The following is an 18,908-nucleotide window of genomic DNA, read 5'->3' as shown; positions in this document are numbered from 1 at the left end:
CAGGAGCCGAGAACAAAGCGTCCACCTTCGTCCACAGCTAAGCAGAAAAAGCTACAACTAAAAACCAAAAAAATAAAAATAAAAATCACATACATATGTGCAAATGAGTAAATGTTTGCCGGATGTTTCATATTCACTTCACATTCAGTTCTTAAACGCTCATAGTCCGCATCATCACTACATTAATTTCTTATACTGAGGAACATTTCACTATCTGTCAAAAGATCACGGCTGCATATGTTGTCACGCGTTTTTGGCCATCTCCATTGGCAGCCATTTTACCACCATCTGTCGACTGAAAATGATATCATAGTTGCTCATGGCTCAGCTGCAGAAAACAGCTGAGCTGGCCCGCCCGGTCCCCTATCCACTGACTGGAGTCGACTGTAGCCTGAAATGGGGCATCCTGCTCACTTACAGCCTAAAATAATATAAAAAATAAATATGCAAATCTGGTAATAGGATATTCAAAAACATTAAAAAAAATTAAAATACAAAATATATTGGCAATGGAACCTTTTTCATGAATCATTTGTACCTCATTCCGAGCACAATCCAAACACTTCAATCTGTATTCCATCGTGTGTTGTTTACGTTCCTCATATCAAGGTTCTTTTGGTAATCAAGTGGAGAAAAAAAAACTATTTTCATTCACATGCTGGCTCTTGAAATATCTTAAATATTGATTTGGCACATCTTTTTTTTTTTTGGTCAAAATAGCTCTAAATTCTTGTAATTGTTTCTTTGTGACCACAATTTGTTTTGTGAAAATCCTTTTTTTTTCAGTTTTGTGAAAATCCTTACCTTTTTTTCATAATCATGCCAACTCTTTCCTTCCCATCATTTACTGTTATGATATGAAAATGACTGTTTAGAAGGTCACAAACGTTCGTATGTTACTGTATATTGTAGTTGCCTTTGAAGCATTGGACATAATATAGAGCTCGAAACTAACCCATTTTTGTCTTTAACATTGCAGTATTCCCTTTGACAGAATATCAGACATCAGTTTTTCACTCAATACAAATGAAAGTGTAAGTACCATCATTATTCATTTTGAATATTAATGTAGATGACAAAATGTATTTCCAGTTGTTGTCAATCCATTTTAGTGTATCAAAGAGTCAAGAAGTGACGTCTGGAGACGTTGAGGGTCATTCCATTCCAAATCATCCTGTAGGTTTAACCAAGCAGATATTGATGTAAATGCCACTCGGTGTACTTGTTGCTCGTGATGGAACAACACAAAATCTCAAATTTTAGGTCAATCGGAGCAGGGGTTTGGGAGCTACGACCCAAAACCGGAAGGAAACCGGAGCACCCGGAGAAAACCCACTCAGGCCCGGGGAGAACATGCAAACTCCACACAGGGAGGCCGGAGCTGGAATCGAACCCGGTACCTCTGCACTGTGAAGCCGATGTGCTAACCACTGGACTACCGGGCCGCCTCTCAGGAATTACTCAGTTAATATTTGCAAAACAGATGTTGGACAGGGAATTCAACAAGGAATCCAAATCATTCAAATAAGGGGTGCCCAATATGTCGATCATGATCGACCGGGAGGTCGTCGACGGGTCCCAAGTCGATCGCGAGGGGTACGGGGGGGTCAAAACAAAAACATTTGTATGTCTGTGTGCGTGTTATTAATATGATAAAGTTTTGTGTTAGTGCACACTGCACCCTTAGCAGCTGATAGGCCATAACTCCCAAATCCCTGCTCAGACTGACCCAAAATTTGAGATGTAGCATATATCAACAAGTACACCAGGTTTTCATTAACATCAATATCCACTTGGTTAACTTATTCACTCCCAAAGACGTTTTAAAACGTCTTTTCAGGCTTGGTCTAGAATCGGCTGGTACTGAATGAGTTAATATATTTAGATTTTTTGGGTGATTTGGGATGGAATGACCCCGCATCTTGAATCTGAAGTCACTTTCACACCACAGTTTAAGTAAATATCTGATATTAACTTTATTGATGGAAGTGAAATCTACCTTTTTTTAAAAGTAAAATAATATCTAAAAAATTACCAATAAATAATATTTGTAAACAATGAGTTGACACCTGAATAATTAGCCAGTATGCAATGAAGAAAAAAGTAAGTCATCAACGGTGCCCTTTTTTTGTTAACTTCCATTTAAGTTGCAGAACATGCAGTTAGTGTGATGACAATACATGGTACAATAATACTTTATCAAGAATAACCATACACAATTTTCTTCATACTTGCTGTTGACTGAAAACATTTGGGCTACATACTAAAATTGCCATTTAAAATTTTATTTCCAGGTATTTGTTTAGATCAGATATACTACTAATTTTCAACGAAACACACTATTCTTATATATATATATATATATATATATATATATATATATATATATATATATATATATAATTTTTTTTTTATTAATTTGCAAATCTCAGACCTGCAAATGATATGAAACAAACTTTTGTTTGCATTTTAGAGGATCTTTTTCCAGGTTCTTAGTGTAGCCTCTTTTCAGTTATTGTTCGTTTCGGTTACCTCTTTAGCAGGTAAATGTTTTCAGTGTGAAGACTGACTTGACCAGCATATAACATTCCACTCTCAGTTCATGTTTGTCCACATTGATGATTAATGAGCTTGTCCTTTCCATCACTTTGGTAAAGGTTAATCAGTCCATAAAACTTTGTCCGAGAATTTTTGAATCTACTCACGGTACTAGGTACAGAAAATTCACACCTCTGTTTGTACCATCCGCGAGGGAAAATCCGGAGATCAATAGCACAGAGTAGCAGGTAAAAAACATGATTAATTTTATGTGTTTCTTCTTCGGTTGTTGCATTGGGTCTTTCCGATGTACTGATGTTGGTATAGCGTCTCCATAGTGGTGTAACGCTGCAACTGCAGTTAAAATGCATAGCTGCTGCAGAAGGACATAAATAGTTCAATCAGCACAGCTGAAGCTTTCCGTTGTGTTTTGCGATATCAATCGGTCTGGCTGAGGTGGGGGGGCACAAAAATAGCTGTTTTCGCGAGTTTCACACTTCCAATACATTTAATAGTTTTTCTAACTCTTCACTCCATTTTCACACCTTTGCCCTTGGTTGTGAAACAACAAAAACAAGGTGTCTCAATTCTCAGAGGGCTTTAGTTTCACATCAGGAAGCGGAGACATCTTCAAGAAATGGCCCACGAGCAAGGTGCAGCCTTATGTGATACCAAGCCCTCTTGTCACATAAACAAGGAAGAAAAATGCCACAGATATGCATCCATTTTCCCTGGTGCTTCCTGAGGAAAGAGAGTTGTGAAATTGCGCCCTGGCGAGACTTGCTTTGGAACCTACTTCTTGCTGTCTGGAGAACCCACTTTTAAATAATACAACAGAGTCATACGTGTTTCATTTTATTCACGTCCATTTTCCTGTTCCTTCCCTGACCATACTTTGAAAGGAATTTAAACATGGCTGACTTCCTGTTGAGTTAAGAGTAGGGCCCCAGAGATAGTTTATAGGTCTTGAACTGTGACTTCAACATTTGGTAGTTCTTGGTGAAAGATTCAATCGGAGCTGTTTCATTTAAAGTTTTTAGTGGGGTGGAACTAAGCCGTCTCCCCCCCCCCAAAAAAAAATATTGATTAGATGTGATGTGTGCAAAGGTTCATACAGTATGTTTTCACGAATGACCATCAAAATCAGCTTAATTTATTGTTCGATCAAACCTTGCACTTGTCATCTTGAATTCCTTAAGATAAAAACACCCCCAGTTTCAAGACACTCAGACAATAGCTCTAGGAAGAGTTCTTTGAAATGTGTCCTTTATGAAAGGCCGAAAATGGGACAAAATTTGAAAGAAAACTCAAAATGGCAGACTTCCTGTTTGGTTTATCATATGGCTCCAACAGGCTTTTTGGCTGTTACCGTATTTTCACGACTATAAGGCACCATTAAAAGTCTTAAATATTCTCCAAAATGGACAGGACGCCTTATGATGCGTAGCGTCTTGTGTATGCGCTGAGTTCCAAAACCTGACTGACAGCTGACACGCTGTTTATATAGAGAAAAGGCGGAAGTGACTGTGGATAGGCTTGCAGCAAAGAAGTCGGCCAATCAGTGAAGGGTGGGCATGTATATATACAGAGAGAGAGAGAGCGAGAGCGAGAAGGCAGACGTGAGTGAGGACAGGCATGTGGCGAAGGAGTCCGGAGTGAAGGGTGGGCGTTTAAGTGGACGCTAAAGGGACGCCCCAAGCAGGTACCAACACCTGTATAGAGTGTGGCAATGTGCATTGTTGCAAAACAACTTCGGTTTTGGTTTCTAAGAACCCCCGATAATAAATTCTACAAAGAGACACGCCTACGAAGCTCAGTTCAAACTTCAAGCGATCGGTTATGCTTTTGGCATGCGTGCTCATCTCACAGCAGCGGTGAAAAACCAAGTCAAGCAAGTGAACTCTGAGCTTGCCGTTATTCCCGGAGGCTTGACTAAAAAACTCCAACAGCTGGACATTGGCATCAACCGGGCGTTCAAAGTTAAGTTGCGACCGGGCGTTCAAAGTGAAGTTGCGAACGGCATGGAAACAATGGATGATCGATGGCAAACACAACTTTACAAAGAGTGAGAGGCAGCGCTGGGCGAGTTACGCCACAATTTGCGAATGGATTGTGGCTGCTTGGACGAACGTGTCTGCTTGCACTGTTGTTCGAGTTTTTGGCAAAGCCGGCATCATTTCTGTGGAGCCACATGGCAATGAGAGTGACTCTGATAACGAGCGGGAACCCGGCGTTTTTGATGGATTCCCGGTACTTGCACAATTGTTCAATTCTGATACGGAGGATGAGGACTTTGATGGATTTCTGGGTGATGATTGATCGAAAAACGTGAGTACATTGTACAATGGCTAAATACAACGGAACTCAGTTTTGCTTCCGTTGCCTTTTTAAAAACGTGTTTTTAGCTTGTATCTGTATGTCTTGGCATGCTACCGTATGCTTCAAGCTAACATGTGTTTAGCGTGCGCGCATGCATGCCGTATGTTTAAGCTGGCGTATGTTTTACCACTTTAATACTGCGCCCGATAATACAGTGCGTTTTGTCTACGTGTAAAATACAGAAATAGCACCCATTAATGAGTCTGCGCCCAACCATACGGTGCGCCGAATGGTCGTATAAATACGGTACCAAAAGAACAAAGGCCAAGATTGAAAAAAAATGCATGTGTGCATGTTTAGACCCTCAAAAGTAGCGTTGTTTTCTTGGAGAACAGCATGTTGCCAGCATTCAGCGAAAACTCACCAACTTGGTGTTTTAATATCACAAACACCTAAACACTCTTCAGAGCAACTATGAGGTAAATCTGGTTACTCCGCTAAGAGAAAACCACCAATGAATAAAATAGCCAGTAGGTGCATTACCATTGCGATGAAAAGTTTGTAGATGTCTTCAGGCCCCGACTTTTATCAAATAAATTTGGAGAAGATAGCATCATCTGGGTCAAGTTACAGCAGCTTTTTTGTCATGGTCAATCATCAGACTTTGTGGCACTGCAAAGGCCACGTTCTTTGTAGAATTCGGTCTAAGGAATGATCGTCTTGTGACACATTTTCAGTTTGATTTGGACTTGGGGCGATACATTAAAATTTAAAATAAGGGATTTCTTGTAGACATTGAGTGGGGCAATAAGTGTTACAAAATAATGCCATATGTCTAGCATTTCCTGTTTTGTGGCGAAGGAAATATGAAACGCAAAATTTGATGCACTGCACCTGTCAGAGTATTTTGGAAATGTTTTTCACCCTGTTGTTGTCCCATGTCTTGAGATGGTACAGACCAAGTTTGGAATCCATCTAATGAAACCTATTTAACAAGAGTACAAATGTATGACCCCTGTAAATGTGAAAAATTGGTTAAAAAAATCTTTATGAAGAATATGGCTGGAATGGACTTATTGTGTACGTCTCAGGGCGTTACACGTCCATAAGGTCAAACATACTGGGATCAGATTTAGATTTTCCACTGCAGGGGGTGCTACAGAGCCATTTTTTGTAATTGTGAATGAGGATTTTAAAATGTCTTGGGTTTCGCTAGGCCCAAGAATGTGGTGAGTTTTTCATGAATTTTATCAACAATACGATTCATCGGTCTAAAAATATCAATCATAGTTTCCTACTGTTCTGTAAAGCTCTTTGTTGCAATATTGCATTGTTAGCCATAATAATAATCATCATAATATTTTTTTAACAAAAACAATGGTTCTTGTTCTGGCTGTATAGTGCACCACTTTTTAAGTGGGGATATTAGCAAGTCTGGGGTCCGTATAATGCATGAGAACAGAGGGAAAACAAATTCATGGGTGTATTTGGGTGAATGTTATTCCTGAGAAATTTTGATCACTAAAATTAAAAAAGAAAATAAATGTGCAACATCATTCTGTGTAATTCCAAACTGTTGTACTGGCTATGGTTCATGTTTCTAACCCGGTACCAAGGTAATTTTCACAGACAAAACCCAAGTCCTCGACCCAGTGTAGACATTGACTGCTATTTATTGTTTGAATCATTTGTGAAATAGAACCCACCTTGACAACAAAACACAACTCAGTCACATTATCCAATACTTTTTCATAAATGTTAAAAAAAATAAAGTACAGTCTAACCTGTACATCTGATTCACATTTAAACACATGAAGACAAAATATTGATCTCTTGTCTCATATTTCTAGTCATCAAACTGTTTTCAGTCGACAGCTAAAATAAAGTCATCAACCGTTGCGCCAGTGTTTTTTTGGACAGGAGTGTATATGTAATAGTGCTGCTTAAAAAAGGGAGTAAGAACTGGGTGTTTTATTTCTGAGATCTCAAATGTTTGTATGAATGGCAGTCCATTTCTTCTACCGAATCAAACCCATGTTGGCAGTTCCACGTCTCAGTCGATGACAATAAAAGTCTTGAAATGACAATTGCCAGAAAATATGTTCAATCAAATTGTACGATTTGCAAAAAAAATGTCTCAATTACAATTGGCACCCAGAGTGGTTGGAGTGATGTTAATTGGAAAATGTATCCTTTGAAATTTTAGAAGACTGTAAACTCTTAAAAAAAAAAAAAAACCTAAGAAAATAGCAGGGTATTTATGTTAATGTACTGTAACCTGCTAAATACATCTGCTCGCTGAATTTATAGCGGTATGTCTTCAGTTTTAAGTTTGTTCATGCACATCATTTGTGACCGTTTTTTTCCTTTTCTTATGGTTTTCTTTTGATCCCTTTTCCCCAGGTGAAAGTAGCTATGTTTGAAGCACGCTGTAGAGAGAAAATCCAGCAGTTTGAGGATGCTGGTTCTGATGATGAGGACATCTGGGATGAAAAAGATGTTGCCTTTGTACCAGAGGCACAAAGGCGACCCAGGTTAGAAAGGTTCACATGGATTTTGCCATGGGCCCTGCGACTGCAATTCGAGTTCCGTTTTGTCTTGTCACATAATAAAACCACAACATATGCATACGCGGATATGTACATTAACGACGTATTCATACTGTATTTAGATAGAAATCCAGTACCATCTGGTTCTCAACTTTTTTACTTGAATCTTAAAGAACGCTCTAAAATGTTACAAATGAATTGCCACAATGATTTATAATGGTTTTGTGATTGCATTTGACTTTTTGTACTTCCCAACTGGCAATAATGTAGAACTCTTATGCACCCACCTCCAAAATTCTGATAAATCTATTCGCATCGGTAGACAGTAAACATTCCCAGTCGAAAACCTGACTGCAAAAAAATACAAAACATCTTTCTTTATATAGCGCTTTCACAACAGCTGTAACAACGCGCTTTATATAACAATTAACATAAAACAGGGACAGTCATGCAATCTTAACCACTTTTCCTGCATACACTTTGTTGTTTGAAGCAGTTCTGGATGAAAGAGGAGTGAATGCTTGTGCATGACATCCCACATGTAAGTAAACTAGAAGCTGTAGCGTCCATTGATGGAAAAAAAAGCTTGGCTCACTTCTCCTGTTCCATGTTTAGTTTAGTTAGTTCCGCCCGTTCCTATTTGGAACATTGGGCGACGAGTTTCCTCCATTTGGTCCGGTCACTGGCGACCCTTCTTGCTCCATGCCAGCTGACACCCATCTCACTGAGGTCTTCTTTGGCAGTCTGTCTCCACGTCTTCTTTGGCCTACCTCTCTTCCTCTTTCCACCCTCTGGCATCCAGTCCATGGCCACACTTGCCGGTCTCTCTCTTGGCAGTCGGAGTACGTGGCCGATCATTTTCCTTCTCCTTTCAGAGACAATGTCTGACAGTTCAGCCACTCCTGCCTTCTTCATCACCTCCTCGTTGGTGACGTGGTCTCTCCATGAGATCCTCAGGATGGATCTCAGGCAACGCCGATGGAAGACATCTAACTTGTTGGTTATGTTGGCTGTCTTCATCCATGTCTCACAGGCGTAAATCGCTGTTGGGATAACCACTGACGTATAGAGGCGTAGCTTGGTGGTCGTAGTGATGGCTTTCAATGACCAGATGTTGCGGAGGCGTTGGAACACTCCCGCAGCTTGACCAAGTCTACTGTTGACGTCTTTCTCCACACCACCTGTATTTGAGATGTTACTCCCAAGATATGTGAAGCTGTCAATGTACTCTATGTCATGTTGGTGTAGAGTGAGTGGTTGAAGGTGTTGGTGCTGTCCGACGGCCATGGCCTTGGTCTTTTCCTGGCTAATTCGCAAACCGACCTTAACTCCGTGCTCATACAGATTATTGGTCAACTCCTGGAGTGCGGGCTGGGTGTGACTTAACAGGGCCAAATCATCTGCAAATTCCAGGTCAGCTAGTCTGCTCCCTCCCCACTTGATGCCAACTTTTGCTCCTGTGATGGACTTCCTCATCACAAAGTCGATTATGATAATGAAGAGTAGGGGTGACAGAATGCAACCCTGTCTTACACCAGTGACGATGTCAAAATCGTCAGTTGTGCCACTGTTGGTTTTGACACAACAGGTTGAGTTGTGGTACAATGACCTGAAGATGTTGATGTACTTGAGGGGTACACCATACAGCTGGATGATCTGCCACAGTGACTCCCGGTGGATGCTGTCGAAGGCTTTCTTGAAATCGATATAGTTGATCATGAGTGTTATCTGAAGTTCTTGGCACTGCTCTATGATGTTTCGAAGGGTAAAGATCTGTTCGGCGCAAGACCTTCCCTTCCTGAAACCGGCTTGCTCTTCCCTCAAGATGTTATCCACTTCATCTTTAAGGCGATGTAGCAGAACACTGCAGAATACCTTGCTGGGAATTGACAGCAGCGTAATGGTCAGCTGTCAGCCAGTTATTGCAGTCTGCGATTCTTCCCTTCTTAGACAATAACCCCACGTCTCCAGTCGGCAGGAACCTCTTCAGCAGGCCAAATCAGGTTGAACAGGTGGGTAAGGCTCTTCACAACAGCATCTTGGCCATGTTTCAACAGCTCGGCAGCTATCTCATTGAGTCCCGGTGCCTTGTTGTTCTTAAGGCCCTTGATTGCTCTGGCAACCTCAGTCTCGGATATCTCTTTCGATGTAATATTTAGAGCTGGAGCTGGTGTCTCTTGATCAAAATTGAAGAGCACGGGAGGCATTGGTTGGTTGAGAACCTCCCTGAAGTGTTCCAGCCATCTTGCTTCTTGCTCCTCGTCGCTTAGAAGTGTCCTGCCATCCTTGCTCCTGATTGGCACGCCAGAGCTGCTCCTGGAGTTGGTTAGCTCCGGAGCCTCCTCTTTTGTTCTCTTTTTATCTTAGCCACTTTCCTTTCCTCAATCAACTTCCAGGTGTTGTCTGTTATCCATCTCTCTTTGTTGGTACCCGTCTTTCTGCCTATAACTGCTTCTGCAGTGTCAGCAATGGCACAAGAGAACATACTCCACTGGTCCTCAATGTTTGCAAGGTGTTGTGATACCTTGAGCTTCCTACTCAATTCCTCACAGAAGCTTTCTGAGAAGTTTTTATTCTTTAGCTTGTCCACCGCGTAAGGCCTCTTGGGCTGCACCTTTTTCACCTTCTTCAGCTTCAGCTTGATTTTACTCACCACAAGGAAGTGGTCTGAACCCACATCCGCACCTCTGTAGGAGCGAACGTCGAGCAATGACGTTCCTTGTGTTGATGCAGATGTAGTCCAGTTCGTTCAGGGTCCCGCCACCAGGTGAAACCCAGGTTACTTTGTGGATCCGCTTGTGCTCAAAAAAGGTGTTGCCAATGCTGAGGCCGTTGGTACTGGTTAGCATCAACAGTCTCTCCCCGTTGTCGTTCGTGGAGCTCGCAAACCCATGCGGTCCAACTGTGGCATTCAGGCCCCTTCTGTCATTATCCAGTTTTGCGTTGAAGTCTCCAATCAGCATTTTGATGTCATGTCTGGGGATCTCCTCAAGCACGGTCTGGAGCTGGTTGTAGAAGGTGTCTTTATCGTCCGCTGAGGCAGCTTCGGTTGGGGCATAGACTTATACGATGGTTACTTTGGCATATCTGGTGTAGAGCCTTGCTGTAATAATCCGTTCATTCACCGTCTTCCATCCAATCAATGCTTTTGCTGCACTACTGGAGAGGATGATGCCGACTCCATGGGAATGGTGGTCTTGCTTCCCAGAGTACAGAAAAGTTGCTCCATTAACCATGAGGCGCCCTTGCCCCGTCCACCTCATTTCACTAACGCCTAAGATGTCCAGGCGATAGTCCCTCATATTCTTCAGCACCTGGTCCATGCGACCAGACTGGAACATTGTGCGCACATTCCAGGTGCCTACTCTGGTGTTGGTTTTGGTTCCAAAGATCGGGGTCATCAGGGGTCGGGCTTCCTGCTGGATTTCACCCGGCCCCGTCATAGATACATCCAAGGATGTGCCGTCTCTTCTTCGCCGTGGTTTACCGGAATGGCTTCCTCTCGTCGTTTCTGTAACAGGTTTTTGTTTTTACAGGGTGAGGTTGTTAACCTCACGCCCAACCCCCAACCTGGAGGACCAGTTGGATGCAGTTTAACGTCATACCCAGTTCCATGTTAATCCGTGTCAATTCCAAGTGGTGATTCTCAGTTCTCAACTGCTTTTGTTTTAAAGTGAATTAGTCGCGGTACTGAATAGCAATTGTTTTCGTTCCCAGTAATGCTGTACAGTATCTTGAAAAAATATTGTCATCGCCTCGGCACGTCTCATATCATCACGAATGTTTCCGCCTTAGGAGTGCAGGTAGCACAGACAGCGAAGACAGCACTGACTCGGAGGAAGAGGATTCCAAGAAAGATGCATTTGAAGCGTCTAATCCCAGCTCTGAAGACATTATGGAAGTTGAAACAGGTTAGTGTACTTCATGGTTTTATTCTTGAGCAATCCGTATCCCTTTAGATACATGTACACATTTTGGGACTGAAAAAGATGATTGACACTGCATCTCCATAAACACTGCACATTAAACGGAGATTTTTGCAAATTCAGCAAAAACGAAGAAATCAATTTAAAGCAGCCCCCAGACAGACATACCATACCGGACTGACATGCGGCTCTTCGAGAGAATGGGTGTTTGTGACCCACACCAAGTTCGAAACACCTTGCAGCTGAGACCCCGAAACTCAATCAGAAGAGCCAGTCGATGGCTAACAGCATCAATCACGATTGACTCGTTTTCATTTGTCAAGAAATGGAAAACTGTTTTGACTTTGTTCCGCCTTCCCCATGTTGGTTTTTGCTGTCTTGTCAATGTTCCTCTAAACGGGTTGTAACCGGGAACTAAATTCCTTGTGGGTTTTTTTTGTATACATGGCCAATAAATCTGATTCAGATTTTGATATACTGTATACAGCTTAACCAAAGGGCTCGCATGTTGAACATTTTGGTGTTAAATTTTTGCTAACCTAAGATCAATAGCTTTCAGTAAAGTATGTTGGGTTTTCATGTTGAACTGTATGAACTCTATAATCATTGTTTCAACACCATGCCGACAGCCATTTTCATAACAGCCTCAGTTAGGGTTTTTTTATTTCCCTCTCCTTTCATAGACACAGCTTGGAGCAGCTATTCAGCTCCAAATTCCAACTCAGAGACGGGCTGGTCTGATTTCTCTAACTTCTCCACCACCAGGTAGTAATAATGGTTTTATTATTATATATTTTTTTATTTTTAACGCAGGGTTCACGAAAATTACCGTATTTTCATGACTATAAGGCGCCATTAAAAGTCTTTTCTCCAAAATGGACAGGATGCTTGATGATGCGGCGCGTCTTGTGTATGCACTGAGTTCCAAGACCTGACTGACAGCCGACACACTGTTTATATAGAGAAAAGGCGGAAGTGCCATGCGGCAAAGAAGTCGGTGAATCAGTGAAGGGTGGGCGTGTGTGTGTGTGTGTGTGTGTGTGTGTGTGTGTGTGTGTGTGTGTGTGTGTGTGTGTGTGTGCGTGTGTGTGTATGTGTGTGTGTGTGTGTGAGTGTGTGTGTGTGTGTATTAGAGCTGTCAAACGAATAAAATATTTAATCTAATTAAAAATGCAACTGTCATAATTAACTCAAATGAACAAAAAAATTAATCGTGATTACTCACACATTTTTTATCATTTCAGAATTTCCTTTTACATTTTTTGTCCTATTTTTCCCCATTTTAATGCTCTCATCAACTTGGAATCATGAATCAGTTTTCTATGTGCCAAATGCAAATATTTACTGAAATAACAATTTCAATTTTCAATTTTACATGAACATTTTTCACTTGGAGCAGTTGTTCACACATAATCTCTCACATAATATTACTGTCCATCAACAACAGTGAAAAAAAATATTTTGTCACACAACAGCTGCAATATAACATTATAAAGTGCACATCTAAGGTAAACTAGTACTCAGCCTATAGTGGATTTAAATCATGGTTGCATACTTAGTTTTTCTCAAGTTTGCTTTGAACACAGCAGTCTGTTTCTGTATGTTTGTTGGAGAATAACGAGACCCCGGACACCTGTGTTCGTTATGTGCCGCTGTATTCAAAACTGCCGGCCGTGCAAACAAGCTCAAGCACTTCCCCCGTGCTGCTGGGGCAAACCATTCTGAAAGAGGGGGTTTCACTCCCCCTAACACAGTCAGGCTATGTTGATTATGTTGGTCCTTCTTGCACGGAAGTCTCTATGGTTTTTGTGTCTACCTCATTTCGGATGACTACACTTGGTTCGATAACAAAACTGGAGACGTTTAATTTTCACTAGGCGCACTGTCACTGTCAGACGAACACAGAGAAGCTCCACCCGCTCTATTTATATGGACACGGAACGCTGTAACCTTCCACACAAAATAGTTCCAAACAAGTAACAATCGCGGCAGTGGCATACATCGTATACCTGTATGATACACAGTGAGAGAAGAACAGGGAACTTTGGTCTTGTCAGTGGAGCAATCTGGCAACTTTTTAAGAGTAAACTTTCCATTCATAAACTCTTTAACTATCGGTTTTCGGTGTCTCGCGCTGCCATGGCTGGCAAAACAGACATGGGCGTGGACTTTTGCAGCGCGCTTGTTGTTTTGTTTCTGGTGTATTTATAGAGCACCGTAACATCCGCTTGTGACGTGTGCCGCGTTAATCTCGCGAGAAAACATTTGATCCCAATAAAAACGCGCTAAACTGACAGCTCTAATATATATATAGATATAGATATATATATTCATTCATTCATCTTCCGAGCCGCTTGATCCTCACTAGGGTCGCGGGGGATGCTGGAGCCTATCCCAGCTGTCTTCGGGCAGTAGGCGGGGGACACCCTGAATCGGTTGCCAGCCAATCGCCAACCTCGTCTCACCCCCCGTCGGGTGGTGTCCGTCCCTCATTCAGCTCGGGTCCTCTACCAGAGGCCAGGAAGCTTGAGGATACTGCGCAGTATCCTTGCTGTTCCCAGCACTGCACATTTCTGGACTGAGATGTCTGATGTTGTTCCCGGGATCTGTTGCAACCACTCATCTAGTTTGGGGGTCACTGCCCCGAGTGCTCCGACCACCACAGGCACGACTGTCACTTTTACCTTCCAGGCTCTCTCCAGCTCCTCTCTGAGCCCTTGGTATTTCTCGAGTTTCTCATGTTCCTTCTTCTTGATGTTTCCATCACTTGGGACCGCTACATCCACTACAACGGCTTTCCTCTGCCCTTTATCTATGATCACGATATCTGGTTGGTTCGCCATTACCATCTTGTCAGTCTGGATCTGGAAGTCCCACAGGATCTTTGCTCTGTCATTCACCACCACCTTCGGAGGTGTTTCCCATTTTGACCTTGGGGTTTCCAGTCCATACTCCGCACAGATGTTTCGGTAGACTATGCCAGCCACCTGGTTATGGCGTTCCATGTAGGCTTTCCCTGCCAGCATCTTACACCCTGCAGTTATGTGTTGTATCGTCTCAGGTGCCTCTTTGCACAACCTACACCTTGGGTCTTGTCTGGTGTGGTATATCTGGGCCTCGATGGCTCTGGTGCTCAAGGCCTGCTCCAGAGCAGCCAGGATGAGTGCCTCTGTGCTGTCCTTCAGGCCAGCCCTCTCTAGCCACTGATAGGACTTCTTGAGATCAGCCACTTCAGTTATGGTCTGGTGGTACATCCCGTGTAGGGGCTTGTCCTCCCATGATGGTCCCTCTTCCAGCGCCTCATCTTCTGTTCCCCATTGTCTGAGACATTCTCTGAGTACGTCTTCCGTTGGAGCCTTCTCCTTGATGTATTCATGGAGCTTGGATGTTTCATCCTGGACAGTGGCTCTCACACTCACTAGTCCCCGGCCTCCTTCCTTCCGGCTTGCGTACAGTCTCAGGGTGCTGGATTTGGGATGGAATCCTCCATGCATGGTTAGGAGCTTTCGGGTCTTAACGTCCGTGGTCTGAATCTCTTCCTTTGGCCACCTTATTATTCCTGCAGGGTATCTGATCACTGGCAGGGCATAGCTGTTTATTGCCCGGGTCTTATTCTTGCCATTGAGCTGGCTTCTTAGGACTTGCCTCACTCGCTGGAGGTATTTGGCCATAGCCGCTTTCCTTGTTGCCAGTTGGAGGTTGCCATTGGCTTGTGGTATACCAAGGTACTTGTAGCTGTCCTCAATGTCTGCTATTGTACCTTCAGGGAGTGAGACCCCTTCAGTGCGGACTACCTTTCCTCTCTTAGTCACCATCCGACTACATTTCTCAAGCCCGAATGACATCCCGATGTCGCTGCTGTAGATCCTGGTTGTGTGGATCAGGGAATCTATGTCCCTTTCGCTCTTAGCATACAGCCATAGCCTGTCTTGGTGATTACTTGGCTTAGGGGGTTCAGTCCTATGCAGAACAGCAGTGGGGAGAGTGCATCACCTTGGTATATGCCACATTTGATGGACACTTGGGTAAGTGGCTTGCCATTGGCAAGTGTGGTTTTCCACATCCTCATCGAGTTCGCAACAAAGGCTCTTAGGGTCCTGTTCACCTTATACAGCTCCAAGCATTCAGTGATCTGTGTATGTGACATAGAGTCATAGGCTTTCTTGTAATCAATCCAAGCTGTGCACAGGTTGGTACGTCGGGACCTGCAGTCCTGTGTGACTGTTCTGTCAACCAGGAGCTGATGTTTGGCTCCTCTGGTATCTCTACCAATGCCCTTCTGCGCTTCGTTCATGTATTGATCCATGTGTCCACTTATCTTAGCCGCAATGATGCCTGACATGAGCTTCCATGTTGTGGAGAGACAGGTAATTGGCCGATAGTTGGATGGGACCGCACCCTTCGAGGGATCCTTAATGATCAGGATCGTTCGCCCTTCGGTTAGCCATCCTGGGTGAGTCCCATCCCTCAGCAGCCGGTTCATTTGTGCTGCTAGCGCTCATGGAGTGCTGTGAGTTTCTTTAGCCAGTAGGTGTGGACCATGTCCGGGCCTGGTGCTGCCCAGTTCTTCATATCTGAGACTTTTTCCTGTACGTCTGCCACTGTCATGGTAACTGGGTTCTGTTCAGGGAGGTTGCTGTGCTCCTCTCTTAGGGCAGGTGAGTGTATGTGTTGAGAGAGAGAGAGAGAGAGAGAGAGAGAGAGAGAGAGAGAGAGAGACAGAGAGACACAGACAGAAGTCCACCATTGAGTGAAGAGTGGGCGTGTAAGTGGACGCTAACGGGACGCCCCAAGCAGGTACCAACACCTGTATAAAGTGTGGCTATGTGCATTATTAAAAAAAACAACTTCGGTTTTGGTTTCTACGATGGCTAAATAAAATACAACGGAACTCAGTTTTGCTTCCGTTGCCTTTTTAAAAACGTGTTTTTGGCGTGTATCCGTATGTCTAGGCATGCTACCGTATGCTTCAAGCTAACATGTTTTTAGCGTGTGCGCTTGCATGCCGTATGTTTAAGCTGGGGTATGTTTTACCACAGTAAAACTGCGCCCAATAATACAGTGCGTTTTGTCTATGTGTCAAATGCAGAAATGGCACCCGTTAATGAGACTCCGCCCAACAACACGGTGCGCCGAATGGTCGTGAAAATACGGTACCAAAAGAACAAAGGCCAAGATTGAAAAAAAATTGTTCAGGAAATCAAATAAAAACACCAGTGTTAATAATATACATGTATGTACAGTATATATATGATTACTGAAAATACATTTTACATTTCCCAAACAATGCAAGCGAATCATTGAATGTATGAGTTTTTGGTGTTTATTGCAAATGTATTTATTTCACTATAGTCATTGGCTGGAGGAAATGAGAAGTTGTAGTTCTTTGTAAGTTCTTGTGTCGGCCAAAGCTCTGTCATCTGGTGGCAGCCAAGAAAAATGCGCTACCAGATGAGGTCGTTCCTCATTTCCGTATATTTCATGGCTCCTCTTCTTTTGGCAGTTAACTCAGCAGAAAATGCAACGCTGGCTTACAATTGCAATACATTGCAAAACTATAAATGAAAGACAAGCGTTATGAAGACAATTGATTCACCAAAAAGGTACACAAACCTCATGGGCTCTTTTCAATTGGTTCCTGCTAAATAAACAGGGAAACAACTCAATGGGGAATATGAAGAGAGTCTCTATTAGGCGCATCGGTCGGCTTTTGAGAAAATTGAATGCTTTTAGGTGTGCCTTATAGATTGGAAAATGCGGTGTACACAGGACAGCTGAGTTTGTTTCAGATTTAAAAAAAACAAGCATTTTTCTCTCTCTCGGCACCTGTATTTGATTTGTTGTTGATGGTTGTTTTTCAAAACATATTTTTGAATTTTATTGCACGATACTGACTGTAGCCTTTTGATTTAATCTTGCACACAGTATGTACACTACATTTAAAAAAGAATTAAAACAAAAACTAATAAAACCTAGCAAACCGGCTATGAAATTTCAATTAAATAAAAACTAAATGAAATGAAAATCCCTCATTTGTTGCCCATCACAGAGCTTTGCATAATTAATGGTTGTTTCTGGGTAAAAACATTCTCTTTTAGCCCCAATGACCCACTAATGTGCAACTCTCCCGTTGCTATGGAAACCAACATCGAGAAACTGGATCCGCTGGGTGTCATTGGACCATTGTATTCGGATGGTGAGATCAACAGATTGAAATATACCAATGTAATTCTAACACAGTCCTGTTGACAGCCTCTGTTTTCTCACTGTTTTTTTTTCCTTTTTCCTTTTTTTTTCAAATAGAAAGTCATAGCTGGCTGAGTCCGAGTATTTCTTCTTGCTCTTCCGTCACATCTAAGGGTTGTGGAAGATCTAAAATGGAAGATGAAACTACTTGCAGCATTCAACGCAGTATTACAGATACAGTCATCAACGGCTCCATAAAAGAGACTTTCAGCCTCACTGTTGATGCCAAGACTGAGACGGCTGTCTTCAAGAGGTTTGCCGCACTTAATATCAACGTAATGCCTTTGCTTTTTCATGGAGATGCCAGTCCAAACCTTTTTTTTCCAAACATGTAGTGCAGTAAAAGTTAATCATTGGAATTGTTCTTTTGGCATTTGGTGCTTCATCATAGATGTTAAATTAGCCAAGGATAGAATTCAACAAAACAAGTCCTTGAACATCTGGTTCTTCAGTTACAAATCATAGATTTGTTTGATGAAAACTGTTTATCAAAGGAAAGCTTGGACATTTACTCAAGTTAAATGGGGAAGTCACAAGGAGGCATTTCTCGAGTTGAGATACAGTAATCCCTCATTTATCGCGGTTAATGGGGACCAAAACCACCCGCGATCAACGAAAATCCACGAAGTAGCGATCAATTAACATTTATAGTGATCCCTCGCCATTTTGCGGTTCGTTTATCGCGGCTTCGGTGCATCGCAGATTTTTTCAAATATTCATAAAAAATATATACCTGTATATATGTATATATTTTTTTGAAGTCCGCAAAAATCGCTGGCATGTATGTGTGTGTGTATTTGACACACGTACACATAGGCCAGCGGCCACGTGCAGCAGACTGTTTATGAGGAGTCAATTAAGGTTGTTTAGACAATTAAGGATGGAGAGACCTGCTTTTGTTCTGACAAGTCTCTCTCTCTCTCTCTCTCTCTCTCTCTCTCTGTCTCTCTCTGTCTCTCTCTCTCTCTCTCTCTCTCTCTCTCTCTCTCTCTCTCTCTCTCTCTCTCTCTCTCTCTCTCTCTCAGCAAAACACATACACTCACCTGCATGGCCACGCGTGCAAGCACACACAGGTGCCCCACTAGCATGCATAGTAAACAACAGTTTTTGCGGACTTAAAAAAAGATTTACTAATGTTAGAAAAAATCCGCGATGCACTGAAGCCGCGATAAACGAACCGCGAAATGGCGAGGGATCACTGTACTAAAATTGTGCGCTGCCGACAGAAAGAGTGGGACAGAACCTCTCAAATGAGAATTAGGCGACAAATTTGGAGTGTGCATCGACGATGCGAAGCCCTGGTTCGGAGCTGACAGAGCCCCCAACGAAA

At 42.7% G+C, this 18,908-nt stretch overlaps 1 protein-coding gene across 8 annotated transcripts in view; it reads left to right on the top strand.

The window, feature by feature from the left end:
* Positions 1–18,908, top strand: part of ppp6r3 (protein phosphatase 6, regulatory subunit 3) — an 83,985-nt gene that overhangs the window by 58,777 nt on the left and 6,300 nt on the right. For 5 of the 8 annotated variants that reach the window (XM_052060846.1, XM_052060848.1, XM_052060847.1 and 2 more), the window contains 6 exons: positions 980–1,034; positions 7,261–7,391; positions 11,202–11,317; positions 12,016–12,097; positions 17,431–17,528; positions 17,636–17,831. In XM_052060846.1, the coding sequence (XP_051916806.1) occupies positions 980–1,034; positions 7,261–7,391; positions 11,202–11,317; positions 12,016–12,097; positions 17,431–17,528; positions 17,636–17,831 (678 nt within the window). Of the gene's footprint in view, positions 1–979; positions 1,035–7,260; positions 7,392–11,201; positions 11,318–12,015; positions 12,098–12,215; positions 12,283–17,430; positions 17,529–17,635; positions 17,832–18,908 lie in introns of those variants that run through there. The other 3 variants (XM_052060849.1, XM_052060852.1, XM_052060851.1) reach the window with 3 other exon arrangements.

The sequence above is a fragment of the Hippocampus zosterae genome, chromosome 3 (assembly GCF_025434085.1).
Source record: "Hippocampus zosterae strain Florida chromosome 3, ASM2543408v3, whole genome shotgun sequence".
NCBI classification, from domain to species: Eukaryota; Metazoa; Chordata; class Actinopteri; order Syngnathiformes; family Syngnathidae; genus Hippocampus; species Hippocampus zosterae.
Note: the sequence above shows the minus strand (reverse complement) of the source record. Positions and strands in the feature narration are given on the sequence as shown.